The 20,256-nt window shown below is 35.6% G+C and overlaps 2 protein-coding genes across 2 annotated transcripts; one reads left to right on the plus strand and one right to left on the minus strand.

Annotated features, from left to right (window-relative positions):
* Positions 1–961: 961 nt before the first annotated feature.
* On the minus strand, positions 962–5,742 carry LOC106154032 (tumor necrosis factor alpha-induced protein 8-like protein). The gene is made up of 3 exons (XM_013528258.2): positions 5,614–5,742; positions 4,881–4,939; positions 962–4,595 (listed from the first exon to the last, which is right to left on the minus strand). Coding segments are annotated over exons 2-3 (654 nt in total). The 5' UTR covers positions 4,882–4,939; positions 5,614–5,742; the 3' UTR covers positions 962–3,942.
* A 912-nt stretch (positions 5,743–6,654) lies between these two features.
* On the plus strand, positions 6,655–19,956 carry LOC106154086 (tyrosine-protein phosphatase non-receptor type 11). Its single transcript, XM_086995518.1, has 13 exons — positions 6,655–6,814; positions 8,901–9,023; positions 9,358–9,552; positions 9,944–10,106; positions 12,007–12,123; positions 12,469–12,570; positions 12,718–12,814; positions 13,219–13,298; positions 13,628–13,783; positions 14,999–15,371; positions 15,870–16,021; positions 16,542–16,699; positions 17,024–19,956. The coding sequence occupies exons 1-13, from the start codon at positions 6,801–6,803 to the stop codon at positions 17,118–17,120; spliced, it is 1,827 nt and encodes a 608-aa protein (XP_086851644.1). The 5' UTR covers positions 6,655–6,800; the 3' UTR covers positions 17,121–19,956.
* Positions 19,957–20,256: the final 300 nt, after the last annotated feature.

Here is a 20,256-nt window from a genome sequence, read left to right on the forward strand (position 1 = left end):
TGTTAAACGGAATCTCTCCCCCCCCCCCAATTTTTCCAAGAAAATTCCTGGCTATAACCTTATTATTAACTACAATGACAATTATATTGAACAGCATGCTTTGCAACATACGTAGATACCAGTATGGTAGAGATTAGTTGCGTTTAACCAGGTAACATACTGCAGTTATATATTCATAAGGGTACACATATATAAGTAGATCTACCTGTACATTCTCACGGTGAATCCACTACACTTAGCATACCGAGCTTTTTCCCGTACCGTCGCAGGCTCTATCGGTAATTATGATGAGTTGTTTCTTATTGCAAAACAGTCGCAATATTTAAAATATTGATTTATGTTGCGTCAAATTAGACTTAATATTTGGTGAAAGGAAAAAAATTAAAGGAAAATAAAAAGAAAAATAGCACTCCCGTTTTCCAGGTTTCATAAAATCTTATTTGGCTCAAAATTAAAATGCTAAACGTACGTTAACACCTCAATCAACTGCAAATTCACAGCCCCCCTCCCCCCTCCCCATTCTCCAGACAATAAATCTAAGAATTCAATAACAAGGTTACACTGTACACGTATGTTTATGAAGTGGCAATTTTCAATATTACTGATTAACACTACTGTGGGTTATTATGGAAGCAATATTCTACACCTATCATCTCGCTTATACACGCAGCTGGTTAGAATGATGAAAACGGAACTCGCGTGAGGAAAATGGAACTCGCGTATACTTGTCTATTCATCTTAGCCAACCTCTTTTTCCATCAGCCATTGTCACCTACAATGAGATGAAGAACGTAGACAAACCTAAGCGCTCAAGGTTTACTAGTATACTTGTAAGAATAGATGTTAAATAAAAATGTGGCAATATCTAAATGAATAAATATATATTTATATTTAAATTGCATAACATTCCCATTACTACTACATTATTTTGGTTATAATACAAATACAAGAGAGCAACACCAATGATTCTTTTTTTTAATTCAAATATTAATAAAGTGACAAAACAAAATGATAAATTATATTTAATCATATTCTGATCAAAATGCTGTGGCTTGCTTCTCAGATTTACAACACAAAAATAACAAAGCTGTCCTTAGATGCTCACTATTTACTTTCACCATTTTATAATGGAAAAAATTAGGGACCATTCCCACAGATATTTGGATCGATCTATCTCCCTGTAGTCTCACTAAATATAAAATTGCTATCAAACTAACCGGCTTTAACATCTGTCATGCCTAGTAAAACTGTTAGGGGGTAATTAATTTTACCCCTAGCTGATTCGGTAGGCGTGACAGACATTTAAGCCTCTTGAGCTGATAGCACTTTAGCGTGAACCCCCCAGGGAGTTAGGTCGATCCAGATGGATCGATCTAAGTATGGGAACCCAGTCTTAGACATCTCATAATAGCAGTTTTACAAAATCCTTCAATGACCATCTCTTCATCACTGCATTGACTTCCTTCTCTATCTTCTCTATACTCCACCTCCTTCAATCTCTCCATCAATTCCAATACAGATCTAATTAACACAGAGGCTTGATTTAAGCCCATTCTACAACATGGCAGTTTAATTAAAGAAGTCTCAACCTAATTTTCTCGAACTACTGTATCAGTGTACCTCAAATGGAATGGTTTCACACAAATCAGACACTCGTATACAACGTAAATGACAAAATAGCAGTTTGAGCATATAATGCACTGCATACGGATTTCAAACAACAAAAAATTATTTACATCAGCGAGCAATAACATTACAATGCTCCTGTCCTTTTCTTAATGTTCAACTTGATTTGGTCCTATGTTTTAAAACACTGCAATGCACAAGATAAGGTGTACAGAAATTTTCAGGTACAGCAAGCCATGAATATTAGTTAAACGGGTGGTTATATAATAATAATAATAATAATAATAATTACATGCATATCTCATAATTCACTTTATTCTTGTCAGTTTCTATCTAAATTTTTATGTATTGCACTTAAGTTCCACACACTTTCTGTTTATGTTCAAATGATACTTGCGACAATCTTATAATGTTACGTATACATATGCAGTAGGATACATATATACTCATTTACAGGGAATGTACAACTCAATCATTTTATTATTTCATCTTGATTGTCTTGATAATTTGTCAGCACAGCAATAATTTTAATATTTCACCTTCTATGTTAGAGTACTGTCAGTAAGACACTTCAATTCAATATTTTTAAAGCATGAACAACAGCAACTTCAAATGCCTGTTGAAAAACAAGACCAGATGCTGCTCAGAGCTTTGGGTGAAGATAACTTCTATGCAGTAGGATCTAGTTAATAGCTATGTCTCCCCTGCCTTCATTCAACAAATACATTTTTTTCTTTTCTTTTTCTTTTTTTTTTTTTTGCATATTCACTTTTTTTTTTACATGTGTACAGTGCTTTGGTCTAAATACTAAAATATTAATGGTGACTATTGTGAAACGGTTGAGAGATTTCTATCCCAAGTTCAGTGATCAAATGGAAATTGTGGGGTGGTATATGTTCTAGCGATATTTGCTGGAATATCAGAGAGCCAAGTGACTTCATATACAGGTCTAACTGCATTAGAAAAAAATGAATAGATATATAAAACAAAAAAATCAATATTAAAAGCAAAAAGCATCTCTACCAAAGGAAAAACAAGAGATCATGGTCAGATCTGTGGTAAACAACCACATTTTGTTGCTTAGTAACAGCAAATACATAGAAAATTGGTGGGTATCGTATACATGTACTGATAGTCATTGTCTAAATTCATTCATGTTGGCCCATCATAATTTTTTAATCTCCCTGACATGTTTCCCCCCTCTGTTAAATTTTATCTTTTCATATCTCAAGTGAGAAAATAAAGATTTCAGACTTACTCTCATGAAAAGCTTTGTGGGTTAAAGGAATCCTATTCCAGATTTTTCTATCAAATGATATTTTTCCCTTGAAATAAAAAGGTTATTTCCTCATACACAAGAGTCATTGCTTGACCCCTCCCTGCACCTGGATTAAATGTTTACTACTATTTAATAAATATTGCAATTTTTTTTGACTGGCACTTTAACCACGTTTTCCTTTACTTTTCAGAAAATATCAACATCAGGAATCTTTATTGGAAAGATTTTGTCCTTTTTTAAGTCTTAATTGAGAAAGATCAGTAGCACTGCAGGATATGTAGACATAGAGATTATTACTTTGGGACATTATCACACGTAAATAGTATACCTTAAATAATCTCAAAAAGAATGAAAATGAATTCTACTACTGGACACTTGCTGAGACCCTAGTACATACACCTTGTATCAGCAGATGTTGTTAGCTCCACTGCTTCATCTTTATCCCAGTCTTCATCAACCTTGGAAATCATACAATGTACCATCCGTAAGAATTAATTTTCATTCTTTACCTAATTAAAAGAACAACTACATGAATCAAAATATACACTCTGAAAACTTCCAAAAATTGCTGGAGAAGAACCATGTTACTAAGGGGGAATATACATGATGCCAATGGCTCAATCTTTTCAATGGGGAAAATTAATTTTACAGACACTCTATTTTTGAGTAATAAATTCTTAAAATTAGAACATGCCTTTGCCAGTGTGTGGTTGGAAAACAAAAAAAACAAAAAAACAAAAAAACAAAAAAAAAAAAAAAAAAAAGGCTACCCTATATTTCTATGGTATACAGTATGCGCACCACATATGCTATATAGAAATACAATTTTTAATGGTTACAAAATTATGTCTATGAAAGACTGGTAATTTTCTACATTGAAAAGATCAAGTCATTGATTACCATACTATGGCATGGTTCCAATGGAAAACACGGAATTGAGAGTCTCTAAGTGGACTTACAGTAGGAATCACATAAGCAGTCAAGGTAATTTGAAAGTTAACAGTCATTTATGGCATATTTTCTGTTAAACTCTCAGCCTACAAAATCCCTTGATCCATCAACTGGTGGCATTCTGTGACAATCTCCCCTAAACGCTGGCGATACGGCCCATCTTTCTGGAAAACAGCTGTTAGGAATTCTGGATCCCCGAAGAAAGCGACAACATGGTCAAGTCTGTCGTGGGATTTGGGAGTAAGGTGGTTGTTGATAACAAGCTTGAGAATATCCCGACATTCACGTAGGTTGTTTGCCAACACTTGTGCATCAAAGGTCATCTTCCCTTCATACATTTTCACAAAAGTCCGAGCGGCCACATGGAATTTCTCTCGGAAATTCTCTGCCTGGGATATCTCATCAGAATTGAACTGATTGTGGCGATAAAGAATTCCTATTTTAATAGGCATTTTGATCATGTGTTTCACTAGTTTTTCGGCCTGTCCCTTGCTTCCACTGTAATCCTTGGCAATAGAGAAGAGCACATCTAAAAGATGGCCCGTCTGGTCATCAATGAAGATCTTAGCCACATCTTTCTTGGCAAGTTTTCCCGCCCATTTCTTTTGGATGCGGAGACCTAAGCTCTGAGCACGGAATTGTTGCTGGTCACCTGAAGCAGCACCATTCTCACTGGCACCCTCTGCAGAATCTTCTCCATTGGCAACATTTCCAGGCTCCTTTGGATTTCCTTCTGCCACTAAACAAACAAAAATTAATATGATGTAATGTAATGTACATGTACTAATCACCAATAACTCCAATTGTGTACATTACAAGCTTTTAATTCTTAAAATGTTTGCTTCTTTGGTGGTATGAATAAAAAAAAATACAAATAATGCAAGGCAGATGTGATTCATAGCAGTAGATATTATATCAAAACTAGAAGATTTGCATTAAGTTCTCCTGTTGGCAGGCTCTAACCATTCCCCCCTCATTATACCTAGTATAAAACATGATTCGTACACATAAAGTATTCACTTACTATTCACAGTATCTTGTCCTAAAAGGCCCGGGTTGTTAAGCCGACTTTTCAGTGTAAACCTGGAATACATAAGGCATAAAAACTATTGCAAAAGTGGCATGAAAGCACTGAAAGTGATTAATATTCTAACATTCTACACAAATGATAAATATATACAATACCACATTGGGGTAGCGCTAGCAATTTTTTTTCACTTAGCCAAATCACCACATTTTTGTCAATTTCTTATCAAAATGGTTATAATTTGGCTAAAACAAGTCAAATCTAGCCCTTTTTCTTGAGCCAATTTAAGTCAGTTTTAGCATTTGGCTAAATTGGCGAGTGTTAGCGCCACCCCAGCCACAGGTGTGTACTACCAGTTAGTAATGGCACATGCATGTACCCTGGTACATGTATAAATAGAAAAATTAAGTTTCATGTACAAGAAAACAAAACAAGAGAAGACATTTAGCATAACGTATAACACACTGAAAGCTTTAGAAGGTTGTGTAAAATCTTTCGAGCTGACATCTATCGAGTGACAGTGACACACTGCCTGTGACAATGACATTGACATTGTGACAGTGACACGAATTTAACCACAGAACTCGTGATTTGTTATTGATTTTTTTTCCTCATAACCTGGCGAAATTAAATCTATGACAGTCAGTCATCAAGCAAGCAAATGGTCCACTGTAGCGGTGTACTTTCAATCCAATTCAATACACAATAAATAATATCGTCAAACACTCACCTGGTGGACACGGACTGGTTTAACAAGGAGACGTCTGGACAAGAGTTTCGATTTTTCACTTTTCCGAGTCGCTTAGGTCCATGTGGATTTATAGATTATTGAAACTAATATTCCATAAGAATGATGTACGGAATATAAACATATAATTTTAAAAACTTGAAATGAATGACAATAAATATAATTTTTGGTTTTAAAGCGTGGTAATGGCATAGTATTAAAACTTATAATTAATTATCTCATGCTATAAGGGGCATGTAGGTCTTTAAGATATGGAGGCAGGAAAGAACATATGATACTGCCTTGCTTTTGCAGAAACGGCATGACAGGTCAAAAAATGGCGGAAACGGTATCTCGGCCAAGAGAAAAAAATTAGCAAAAAGGTATCACAGGACAGTGAGTTTAACTCGTAAAAATAAATAAATAAACAAATAAATAAATGGTGCAGGAATTAATTATTATTTTAATGATTATTAAAAGAATATTTACAATAATAATATTTATTTTGTAAAAACCGCATTCCACTTCTATATCTTAGTGCTGTTTACAAATAAAATTATTATTATTATTATTATTATTATTATTATTATTATTATTATTATTATTATTATTATTATCAAACAACTGTGACTGCTTGCAAGTGTTTGTTAAATAATATTTTCGTGGAACCTACTACTCTGCACCATCTATTAGTAATTGTGTAAACTAGTGATATTTCCCCTATAATCCTATGAAACAATTGTATTCAAACAAAAAAAATTACTATATAAAACATCCGTAATAAAACCAAATGAAACATATTGTTTTAGCTGTTCGAGGTGAGATTGCATAGAAAGGGTTATTTCTGGTGGTGATCTCACTGGCCTGTGATGCCATATTTCTCGTGGCCTGAGATGCCTTTTCCACCATTTTGTAAAATGTCCTGCCCTTTTCTCAAAAAGTTGGCAAATCACCCCAGTGATATTGGTTGGGAATTTAATGTGTAATAATAAATTGGACTAACTTTAATGACGTAACACATAATTTTAAAAGGTGGGTGCATGTCACACCAAAAAGCGAATCTGCGGCCTCTTACTGACAAATAGCCTAATCAATGCGGAAGTAAGATCGAAATAGAGGCATTTCCGGTTTCGCCATCGGGCTTCTTCTGAGGTCTAGAACGTTTCCTGGAGAGGAAAAAACAGCAAATTATGAGTTCAAGACGGTAAGTCCGGCTAATGTTGGTAACAACATATCATTGAATGTATCAGTGTTTCCATGCAACATTTGTAACATGTTTCTGGTGTTGTTTTGATATGTGACGGACCTGTTGAATGTTTGTTATCAGGATCACCGACTTTTCTTACGTCAAGTCCAAGTTGCGGTTTGATATTATGCTAGATATCCGACATGGAATTATTATTTTTAAAAAAATCAGATTGATATTATTGGGATTTGGGTGATTTAAGGTAGATGTGTTAATTAGACAATTTCGAAAGATTCGTGATCGCATTAGGTGAGATTTTAGAATTCACCAGAAAAGGCAAACGCAAAGTCATGACAAACACACAAACTATATTTCCGGATCGCAAAATGGACTGTCATGCTAAAAAGGTGCACAGAACGATGATCACTGTTTCATGGTGACATGGGGAGATATTCAGGAATCCATTTATCCCAAGGAACTGGGACCATCTAGAAAACACCAATTTGCTGTCTGTTGATTACCTCTAAAATCCATGCTTTAGCATATAGCATGAAAATCCATGCATCATCGCTTGTAATAAATTACCCTTTATATTACACATGAGCAAACTCTCAAGTAATACAAGTAAAGAAAGCTGTTAAACAGGGTTGGGAACTTGGGGAGTGGGGGGAGGGGGGGGGCACAGTGTGCCAAGAGTCCTCGAACTGTTGAGGTAACTCCCCCCCCCCCTCTACCCCCTCCACTCTCTTCTCAAGAAACAAAGTTTATGAATAGAATACATAAAGATAGATAGATAGATAGATAGATATAGTTAGATAGATCAAGCCACTACAACACAATAGATAAGAGCAATCCAAGCAATTTTCTATTTCCCACATGTCATTGTAAAATATTTTTATCAGTTCTTAGTGAACCAAATCAATTTAAAAAAATCTTTTTGCCCCTCCCCCATTGTGTAAAAATCCTGGATCAGTAGGTAAATACCCTGTAGACCTTGTAAAAATGATTTATCAGGTGATATCAGTGAGATGGTTAGTCAGAATATTCATGTAACCAAGACTTAAGGCTGGTAATAAATTGCTTTTTTTGTAATCAGGATGTTGACTGTTCAAGTGTTCTTATCAGCTGTGCTAAGTAAACACTAGTTTGGGTGTCAAACTCAATCTGACTAGAGACAGACCCATGAAGATTTTCGTTGCCCTTTTCTACATGTGAGGTCAGCATTTTTGGAGTTCTCTCTAGTTGAGAGGAAGTTTATCAATGAGCTATGTAAAGATATGAGTAGAGACACAGTGTGGTATTATCTTTACAACAGTTTTAACTATCTGAAGTTGGATAACAATAAAACCAGTGCATAGCATACATGTTGCCCTAGTGCACAGCACTGTATATGTTTTATAAAACAAACAATTTTTTAAATTTTTAGGCCAGGTTATCTTCTTCGTTTTAATATTTCCATATTTCAAAATTCTGAACTTCAACAAGTTTTAATCTAAACTTTTTTTTACTACATTAACCATGGTTCTTTTGATAATTTTTGCCCATTGAACAGAGTGAGTCATGACCCTGTTATGTGCGTTTTACAGAAATCATCAAAATTTCAGATGCATTATTTTATAATCACAAAAATAATATTTTACAAACATTTGTTGTACTTTTACAGCATAGAACAGAACTATAGAGTAGCCTAAGAATGATGTGAATTTTTCTTCAGTCAACAGCTAATATTGAGATAGGTTTTACCTCCAATATTTCGAAAACCTATCTCAATATTAGCTGTTAACTGAAGAAAAATTCACATCATTCTTATAACTTAACACAGCTGATGAAATTCTTCTCTGACTTATAGAGTAGCCTGCTTTTTAATTTTGTTGCTACCATTTAATAGTTATGTTCCAATTTATAGAAACTCGTGACTCATAAATGCCGTATCTATAAAATTCACAAAATTTCCCCCCATGAAAAGATCAAGTAATTAACATGTATTCCATAGAAGTTTGAAAATGATGCTGGCATGCATTGAGCCAGAAACACATGGTATCTCTTGAAGAAAATGAAGAAATATATTATATAATATATGCCTGTATTTTGTCATGTTTTCCAGATGGTTTCACCCCAATATCTCTGGCCTGGAGGCAGGCACGCTGCTATCGGAGAGAGGCTTTGATGGCAGTTTTCTCTGTAGACCAAGTAAAAGTAATCCTGGGGATTTTACTCTGTCAGTCAGGTGAGTCAAATATCTGGGCAAAAATAACCACAGGGATTTCACACTTTTAGCCACCCTTCACAATGAGTTTTGTTGACCTAGATAATGCACACTAACTGATAAAGCACTCTTGTGGATTGCAATCAGATTAACAGCCTAAAACACCTTCTCTTGTTTCCAAGTTACTTGTATAATCACTAGCTTTTCTATATTTTACTATTCTTATTTTTGGCCCAATCCTAATCAACTGCTATTTCTGCTATTTCAATCAGGAAAATATTTTCCTGAAATCTTCTCTTAATTTCCCATCATGTTAATTAATGAATTTGCTTATTAATCTCATTTTGTTATTCAGGAGAAATGGGGAGGTCACCCACATCAAGATTCAGAACACTGGCGACTTCTACGATCTCTACGGAGGTGAGAAATTTGCGACCCTGGCCGAGCTGGTCCAGTATCACATGGAAAACCAGGGGACATTGAAAGAGAAGAACGGAGAGATCATTAACCTCAAGTATCCGCTCAACTCTGCAGACCCTACCACTGAGAGGTGAGACTGGAGAAGTGTTGTGTGGCATTGTTAACCCATGATAATTAGTCAGTATTGAGTTGAATTTGTAATTTTTTTTTTTTTTTTTTGGCATAAAATTCATAGTTTCAAATGATTTTACTTTAACTGAAAATGGACTTTTTTTTCAAGAATTATAATGTTCAGATAAATTCTGACAAAATATCACCTGTCTTTTTAAAACTTTTTGAATTCTAGACAAGTTAGCTAAGGAATTCATGTATTTATTCATTTATTATGTCAGAAGAACATCAATTTGTCGTTCTGATTTCTAAGTACAACCAACAAACTCAACTACCTTTGCCAGGTGTTTTTGCTGCAACAGACTGAGATTTGCCTTGTTTCAGTTTATGAATCTCATGATCTGTTTCAGGTGGTTCCATGGTCACATCTCGGGCAAGGAGGCCGAGCGTGTGCTGGTGGAGAAGGGGCGTAATGGGAGCTTTTTAGTACGCGAGAGTCAGAGTAAGCCTGGTGACTTTGTCCTGTCTGTACGTTGCGAAGATAAGGTGACACATATAATGATACGCACCCAGGTAATTATTTTTTGTCTTCATTTTTTTTCAACTCTCAAGCAAATAATTGTTTAATTCTGAGGTGCTTTCTGATAGTAAAGGAAAGGAAAATATTTTTTTAGTAATGCTGATTTGTTACTGATATGATGAAAATTTTTCGTTTTGGTATTTTCAAGAAATGAAAAAATATAAGTCGTAAAAACAGTTTATGAAGGATGACTGACTGAAATACTGGAAACATGAAGCTGTGAAATATTTAGAAAATTTGTCATAGCTCACATCATGGGAATTGGTTAGTCCAGAGACCAGATGGGATCTAATCATGAGAAGTGTTCCAAACAAGATAAAATTTCTGCTCGTTTTTCTTTCAATCAGTGAAATGCGGGCATCAATCTAATATAAAGCAACAGGGACAATATGTCTTTTATTAGAAAAAAAATAATAAGTGCCTCAGAAAGTATATACTACATGATACTTTGGAGGTGTACATTTCAAAATCTGTTCAGTCTGTATTTTTAGCAATCGTGGCATTTCGTGACATTTATCAAATCCACTTTTCCACATAAATCACCGTCAACTTTTCCTGGTTGTGGCTTTACTGTCAGCATCTGGGTTAGCGTGTTGATGATATTGTAAGGTAACCCGTCATGAAGAGACACAAGACTGGTGGTTAGGATGGACAACATTGATAGGTTGTTTATGAAGTGGTGGCGCTTTGAAAACATGGTTGATAAGCAATATTTGTTAATATTTTTAAACACCTGAAGTGTTAAGAGCTTAGCAGTCACATTTTAGGGTTGGTGTTTTTATTTAGAGGAAGAGACCTTTTAAGTTCACTGTGTGGGTGGTTTCTGATATAAAAAAAGAAACGGACTGTATTGTGGTTTTTCCAGGAAATGTAATTTTTTTCCACTTACCAAATTCGTGCACAATTCATTTGTTACCAAAAATATGTACACAAAATCTAATTTTCTAAAAGTAAGGTCTTGCCAACCAACTCATCAATTTGATCGAGACTTTTTCTGCAAAAAATGTGATTTCCTAGGAACTCATTTTAATTGCTTGTGCTTGTTCACCAACTCATCAATTTTGTTACGACTTTTTGTGCTTTCTCTGGTTTCTGTGGCATTTAGAAATATGAATAGTATTCACTTTCTTTGATGATAATACTGGTACAACACAGCTCAATCAGATACCTGACATGATCTTAGTTGTCTAAATTTATGACCTAAATGTGGGTAGTAGCAAAATTTGATTTTGTTTTAGCCTTAACCATATTAGCAGATGGTGCGATATTTTGACTCGGCTATTCAATTACACTGATGTGAGCTTTGCCACAGTGTTGAAAACATTCCAACTTTTCTGTCATGTGATTTATGCATGCTCTTACAAAAAGTGTTATAAATCCAAACTTCCTGGTCAAGTCAGTTATACATAGGCAACTTTTGGAAATTATCTCCATTGTGATCGCTAGTCATGGGAAGTTCGTTTTCAGTGGTATACATTTAGTTACAAGTTGTTGGTTGGATCAAAGCCAGATTCAGTAGACTTCTGTGTTCACGTTATCCCTATAACAGGGTTGGCTGAGTTAGGAATGAAAAATCTGAAAATTATAAAACAATTCAAAGTAACGAGGAAAACTGCTAAGAATGATGTAAATTTTTTTCAGTCAACAGCTAATATTGAGATAGTTTTTACCTCCAATATTTCGATGTCTAGCAGGACATCTTCATCAGGGAATGAGGCTATCCAGGTGAATACAACATTGGAGGTAAAAACGATCACGGTATTAGCTGTTGACTGTAGAAAAATTACATCATTCTTATAACATAGCACAGCTGATGAAATTCTTCTCTGAGGAAAAAACAACTGTTACTAATATAATCAAATTATGCTAAACCTGTGTGTGTTCTTATTTTAGGATGGGCGTTATGACGTGGGGGGTGGAGAGCAGTTTGAAAGCCTCTCAGATCTAGTGGAGCACTATAGGAAGAACCCCATGGTGGAAACATCAGGGACTGTGGTACACCTCAAAAATGTGAGTTCAATGTTTCAATTTTTTACACAGTGACACATACTCTGTGTGTGTGTGTGTGTGTGTGTGTGTGTGTGTGTGTGTGTGTGTGTGTGCTTAGCTCACACACACACACACACACACTACTTCCACCATCCAGGTTCATCAGTTGCTGTTTGTGTCATTTGAGTTACTTGATATTTGAGGAAAAAATATGAAGAACATTGAGTATTATGTATTCTGTTTTTTTTTTTAATTTCCTTTTTTTCCACCCATTATGATGGGAATTGATTAAAGTTCGCTGTTTCACCCATTTTTTTCCTGATTTTAAAAACTTAATATTTTGTGGGTTTTTCCGTTCTATTTCAGCCATTCAATGCAACAAGAATCAATGCATCAGGCATAGAGAACAGGGTGAAGGTACTTCAGAAGGAGAACGGGCCCAAAGCAGGATTTTGGGAGGAATTTGAGGTACACATTGTTCAGTAATGTTTTACTTTGATTGCAAATTTGATACAATGATTGCACTTTTTTTTATGCCTTTAATGAGTATTTCTTTACGTTGAAAATAAAACACCTTATGTGCCTTAATAATTATTCGTGTATTTTTGAATACAGCAATTGCAGCAGCAGGAATGTAAGCATTTGTACAGCAGAAAGGAAGGACAGAGACCTGAGAATAAAGCTAAAAATAGATACAAGAATATTCTGCCATGTAAGTACTGGAAGAACTGCGGTAATGACTCAATCTTTTCATTTGGGGGAAAATTGTGAATTTGACAGATACTGTAATTTTTAAGTCATAATTTCTTAAAATAAAAGCAATTCTATTGAGTGGTTGCAAGAAAAGCTGAAAAGCAGACTACCTTATAGTGATATTCTATTCTATTCTAATTTAAAAAATGGTGAAGTTTCCATAAATTTAAATCATATTTTGTTTGTTTAAATTTAAATCATATGTGGCTTCAAAGGTTTTGAAAAGTAAGTTGGCTTCATCTTTAAAGTACAGATTTTGTACAAGTAACTAATGTTTTATAAATTTTGCAAAAAAAAGGAAAATATTTGAGCAAGCCTTTGAAAAATGTCAGTAATAACCATCATTGTTGACCCATGTTGCAGTTGACCACACAAGAGTGCTGCTCAGAGACGATGACAGTAACCAGGTCGGTGGTGACTACATCAATGCCAACATCATCACCGTAAGTACAAGGACAATATGTGGACATTATAAGATACATTTGAACCCAACGTGGATTCCCAAGTAATCCATATAAACCACTGCCAGTAGTTCCTTATTTGACTCAATTCAACCCTATTTGTAAAAAAGTCAACATGCCAAGGGATAAACTGAATAATCACTCAATCATCCATATAAACGAGCTTAAAAACTGAACTTCTTTAATTTTTAGTCAGAGGTTGACCTAATTATCTGACCTTCAAATCTCCCTCAGCACAGAAAGGAGAAAATATCCATGTGCGCTGTTGACTAATGTGCTCTGTTTTTTTTTTTTTTTTTTTTTTTTTGTAGATGGAGGATGATTTTATTCCCGGCAACAACAATAAGAAGGTCTACATTGCCACGCAGGGGTGTCTGCCCACCACAGTGGCCGATTTCTGGAGGATGATCTGGCAAGAAAACTCCAGGATAATTGTTATGACAACGAAAGAAGTCGAGAGAGGAAAGGTAAACAGGGATGCTAGTCTTCCGGTTTTTACCGGAATTCCGGTTTTTTGCGTCCAGTTATAAAATTTTCTGGTACTATATTTTGTTCCGGAATTCTCGTTTTTAACGTGGTCGCGGACTGGACGAACGATGCGTCAGAGGAACGTCGCATTTCAACCATTGCGACAGAGCTGCGTTTCAACACAATATCTAGTCACAACCGTAGCACGTGATTTATTTATGGCGCTTGATTGGTTGGAAATGTAGGCTTTAATGTCGGCACCCATGTGGAAAGTTTTGACACCGCGTGCGCGGAATTTTGAACTAAACCAAACTAAATGGATTTCGCGGAGAGGGGAACAGACGATATTAGAAACATCGACATTACTGTCAAAAATAGATTTAGTTGGAGTTGGCTGGAGGAAAAGAACAATAATGACGATTTTTTTTCTACCTATGTTCGGAAGCGAAAGTCCCCCGGAGAAGCTTGGTGTGTATGGTGCAACGACGTGATCCGGTACGGAAGCAGTGGTAAAAAAGCTCTGAAAAACCATGCTAAAACAACTAAGCATGCCAAAGCACGTAGTTGTCTTTACACATTTTTGTTGCTTGGGCATTACCACGAAAGCCATTACCAATCTTTGAAAATGATAAATGATAGGGATTAACATTTAGTGACTATCATTATCATGCTGGTGATTATCAAGCTTACGTGAGGGATCATTACTGTCTACTATGGGTGGTAGGTGTTTATGTACTGATGGCACTTCCATCTTGTCAATGTCAAGATTATCCTTGGAAACAACTGTTGAAAATTACCATGAAGTTGTGATGACATATATTGCAATATATTTATTAAATAAAATTTGAAATATAGTAATTGTTTCATAATCAATTTGTACCCCCCCCCCCCCCCCCCCCCCCCCCCCCCCCCCCCCCCCCCCCCCCCCCCGTCTTTGCCAAAAAAAAGTTCAGGTTTTCTTTCCGGACCCCACTAGCATCCCTGAAGGTAAAATTGTGACATAAATTATTGTTAAGTTTTGAAATGAATTTCACTGGAGGCAGGCATGTCTTTTGATCATGGGGTCCTTTTGGTTGATACTCGGGGTTTTTTTTTTTACATGACATGATTTTATAGTATTTATGACATTTCACGGCTGTTATTTATTGGACCTGGAGGCTCCCAATGGTAAAATCTATGTCTGACAGTTAATTTGTATTATTGCATAATTATAGAACAAGTGTGTGCGATACTGGCCTGAGGAGGGGAGGACTAAGGACCTGGAGGTTCCTGGCGGTAAAATCCACGTGCAGCACGTGAAGGAGAACGTCATGACAGACTACACGTGGCGCGAGCTGGAGGTGTGGCACGATGGAGAGGACCAGCCTAAAGAGCACAGGAAAGTGTACCACTACCACTTCAAGGTATGGCCAGATCACGGCGTACCAGCTGACCCCGGCTGCGTTCTCAGCTTCCTACAAGACGTGAATACACAGCAGGAGAGTATCCCTGGCGCAGGGCCCATTGTGGTGCATTGTAGTGCTGGTATTGGACGGACTGGGACGTTCATTGTTATTGATATGATTCTCAATCAAATAAGACAACAAGGTAAGAATATGAGGACTTTGATTATAAAATAATATTAGTGATTATATTCGAGTGTAGGAAATTAAGTATGTTAGGTTGTTAATGTGAATGCATTCAGTGAGAGTTTCCGGGGAGTAATTGCACAGTAACTTTTGCGAAATAACTCATTCTAAATGTGCCCTAATACTTATCACTAATTTGAGACAAAATTACCTCCGTCAAGGAGGTTATGTTTTCACCCCTGTTTGTCTGTTTGTTTGTCTGTCTGTCATCAACATAACTCAAAAAGTTATGGACCGATTTTGATGAAATTTTCAGGAACTGTCAGAAGTGGGCCAAGGAACAGATGATTAGTTTTTGGTGGTGATCTGGATCAAAAATAAAAAAACTAAATCATTATAGAATGAAAATTTAGGGGTGAAACGGCATTGGGCGGAGACTTTGCTGCCTTGGCGGAGGTCTGCGCTCTCGGAGTGCTTTTCCAGTTTATCAGTGAATAAATGCCATTGAATTTCCTAGGTTTGGATTGTGAAATAGACATCCAGAAAACAATCCAGATGGTGAGGTCCCAGAGGTCAGGGATGGTGCAGACAGAGGCTCAGTATAAATTTGTATACATGGCAGTTCATCACTATATAGATACCACAACAAAGAGGGTGCAAGCTGAGCAGGTGAGACATGGTCACAATCAGCTGTCACACCTAACACAATTAGCTGTCACACCTAACACAATTAGCTGTCTCAACCAACACAATTTTGTGCCATGATCAAAATGTTTAGTTGTCACACTTAGTACAATCAGTTAGTCATACTTACTTAATTTGATGTCACACGTAGTATAATCAGATGTTACAAATATTTATCATGTTCAAAACAATGAGGTGTCACATTCAGGACTTGATTAGTGATCACACCTAACACAATTAATTAACTTGCCTATCAGAATTAGCTGTCACTCTTAAGTCAGTTTGTTATCACTTGTGAATAAGTTGTCAAACCTCTTTTAATCACTTACCATATCTTACTCAACAAGTCACAGCCGGCCACACCTTACATGCTTCTTTGATCTATTCAACTTTGCATGTATATTAAGTAATATGATTATATTAAAAAGAATAGGGTGTTTCTGTAGAACTTTTGCAATTCAATCATAAGAGTATTTTAACCAGTCTGTGTTTGTCTCTGTTATAGAAAAGCCAGCACACGGGCCGTGAGTACCTTAACATTCAGTACACAGCTGAAACCAGCGCCAGTGAGCCAGCCAAAACAGCCTTGCCAAAAGGAGCCTCTCCATCAGCTAACAGTCCTACAGCTCCTGTGAGGGGAAAGAAGGATAAAACACTACCAAAGTAAGTGGGGATTTAGAAGGGTAAAACACTTTCAAAGTGAGGATTAAAAAAGGTAAAACACCACCAAAGTAAATAAGTATTAAAAAGGGTAAAACATTAACTTAGTAAGAGAGGAAAAAGAAGAGTAAAACACTACAAACTATGAAAATAAGTGAGGTAAAACTCTATCTATTGTAAGTGAAAAAGGGGTAAAAAAACTACAAAGGGTAAAATTCTAGTAGCAAAGTAAATGGACTGCATATGAATTAATTAGGATAAAGAGGGGTTAAAACAACACCATAGCAATTGAGAAAGAATTAAAGTGTTTTTTATCTGCTGCTTCAGGACCCCAGACGATGCTCCACATGCTCCACCCCAGATTTATGAAAACGTTGGCTCTATGAAATCCGAGGGACAGGCAACACAGAAGAAATCAACATGACGTGGATACCATGTCACCATTGACATATATTATCAAAACACAACTTGATTGGTATGGAGCAAATAGATTTTATAATTGTCCTGGAGAAAATAATATATTTGTAACACACAAGGTGCGTTCATGCAAGGAAGACATGAACTGAGGGAAGTCATAACTCACGTCACCCAGATTAAAGGATTATGTAGAAGGCTCCATTGTACCTTTTAATATAAAATGCCATGTAATAAGCAGTCTGGAGGCCAGGTGAGGTCAGTTGGACTCTTTACGGTCTATATGTGTCCTGTTGTGAACACGCACTGGATTTAATGGCCCTTGGTGCACACACAGCAGACATTTATTGAATAGACAATGTGTGACTGTAAGTAGCATTTTGTGAGTGTCTGTGACATTCTGGGGAATGTCTGTGACATTCTGTGAGTGTCTGTGACATTCTGAAGAGGTCTGATTATTAACTTAAAAAGTAATGTTAGATATTTTAAAGTAAGACATGACATACAATCAACAAATCACAAATGGATTTGGCTTGAAACTGACACCGAAGAGGATGGTGATTTCACTTCAATTCATGTACAAGCTCAGCTATAAGTTTTTTTTTTCCTGAATTGGCTTCTTGCTTGCCAGTTAAGTTGTCTATTTTAAGTGACTGTAGGTTATTTAAACATGTACATTGTCATATTGTTTAGTTCATGGGGAAGTAAAATTAATTGTAGTCCTCCTGAGATTGATTATGGGGTAGACATTTTGTACTTGACAAACAAAATGGCAGTTTTTTCAGCTAGGTCTGATTTTTTGTTATGAATTAGAAATGCAAGGTTAACAAAAAGTTTATTAAATATGAGGATTGATTTCGATTTGAAACTTTTTAGTGACTCTTTTTGTGGTCCACATCCCAGTCGCTGATACCCATCACTTGACATTTGGTACAGAAGTTTTTGATAGAATTTTTGATAGAATATATATATATATATCCACACAGCATACAACATAATATTACAATACCTACCTAAACTAAAACTTGTAAAGCAAAAATAAATAATTGAATTTTCCTTTAAATTTTATTTTTTGCCTTTTAATAAAAATTACAAATTTGAGAGTAATTTATACTTTTCAAATTTGGTTAGAAAATCGTGATGATTTCAGACTCCTGATATCTGATTCTCCTGTTGTGAATTTCATTTCTGTTACAAGAATGACTCAAAAATTTGAAACTAGTATTTAGATATTAGAAATTTCAAAGATGAGTGAATAGATCGTATTTTGGTGTACTACCATGGTAATAAGGGAAAAGTGTTAAAAGTTTCTGGTTACACACTTTTTTGTTCTTGTCAAAATAGCTAATTTTCTCTAAACTGAAGATGAAAAGTAGCACTGAACATTTTAAAGCCATATTTGACCTAGTTATATTTTTATGAGATCACATGAGAACAAATGTCATCCGTCATAACGTCCCAGTATGTAATGAATTTAAGTTAAACTTGAACGTGCAGTGTTTGCAGCTTAATAGCAGTTTAGAATCCCATATAGTCACTTGTTAGAGCAAAAACTATATTCTGTATTATGTATATTAGTTCATGCAGGCATGTCAGAGAATTGCAGCATAACATATAGAGGGATCAGTTTTTTATCTGGTCGCAAATTAGGTTGTATTTATTTCTCTCTTGTCAACATGATAATAATGTTTTGATTTTCCCTACAGAAATTATCCGGTATACATAAGCACATATTCCTAAGAATCCTCGAGTGAAAGTGCTGCATCATGGTGTCTTCCGCTTTTCAGGGCATACAGATATACTGCAGTTCTTTTGTTAAGAATCAAGAGTCCCTTTGTTTTATCCACATTGTCTAAAGCCAACTAATCTCTTTTGCAGCTTGGATATCGTAGAGTTAATTTGAATTCGAAAAGTTGCTGTTTGAAGTTAACAAACATGTAAACTAAGTTTTTTGAGGATATTGTAACAAATAATTTCAGAGTTTCCTAGCAGGGTTCACCCAGACACTTATAACATTATGCACATAATGATTTCACTGCTTTTAAATATCTGCCTCAAACACAGTTGCCTGCTCTCATTTTCATGATAGGTCTATGAATAACTGGCACCTTGTTTTGGTCATTAAATTGTATCACCATTGACAACTGTTGCTATGGTAATGGTATCCATGGTGTTTTGGTTGTGTATTACTGTTGTCTAAGCTGAACCCATCTAGTCAAGGAATGATCTCTTAGAGGAATACAGTACATGTTATATCTTTATACAGCTAAAACAAAGCATGGCATTGCCAACAATTTACTCTTTGCCACCAAGATATATCCTATACAAAACTGTTAAGAATATTACGATATGCCAACCCCTTTTTTGTTTTCTGTAATTTGTTATTACAATTATGGGTGAAATTATGTAAATTGGGTAAAATGAAATAAAAAAGGGTTCGTAATTTGTAAATTTTCCAAATTTGTAAGTTTAGTTTAGGATAGGGTGTACCATTCTAATGTGGAAAATGTTGAAATGTCCTGAAAAATGATAGACTTGTTGCATAAGAAGTTTGTGTAGAAATATGTATCACCAAGGCGATATGTTTTGTAAACAGTAGATTGTCATTTATAAAACGACTTGTAAACTTTCAGATACAAAATAAAAACACATCTCTTAGTTTCGTGAAGTTAGCAAAAAATGAATGACGGTAAATTACTTTTGTATAGTAAAGTCACCCACTGCACACTCGATATAATTAAGTTATTTGCATGATACCGTGGCAAAACGTATACGCTAGGCCAGTTACATTATGTATCGGCTTGAGAATCAATGAATGATGATAATAAAGCTATTTTCTATGAAAAGATTTCAGTGTCGTTTAAGAATAATGGATCTTGTTTTTTTTTCATCGTGTTCGGTGTAAAGATGGTCAAAAGTATATCGATTCTGAAGGGACTACGCGTGTTAACCGTTTTACCTGTGATGAGTCGTTCACTTGTTCAAAGGTAAGGAAGAAAGGTCGAGATGTACTTCTTTATGTATTTCTTCAGAAACCATGTACTGTTTTACAAACAAATTGTCATTGTTCATCTCTCGCGTTACTGAGATTAAAGAGATAAAACTGAAGACAGTTGTAGTGACGGGTTTGATATCCTGGCGTATTT

This window comes from Lingula anatina, chromosome 9 (genome assembly GCF_051362555.1).
Source record: "Lingula anatina isolate TDL-2025a chromosome 9, LinAna3.0, whole genome shotgun sequence".
Taxonomy (NCBI): domain Eukaryota; kingdom Metazoa; phylum Brachiopoda; class Lingulata; order Lingulida; family Lingulidae; genus Lingula; species Lingula anatina.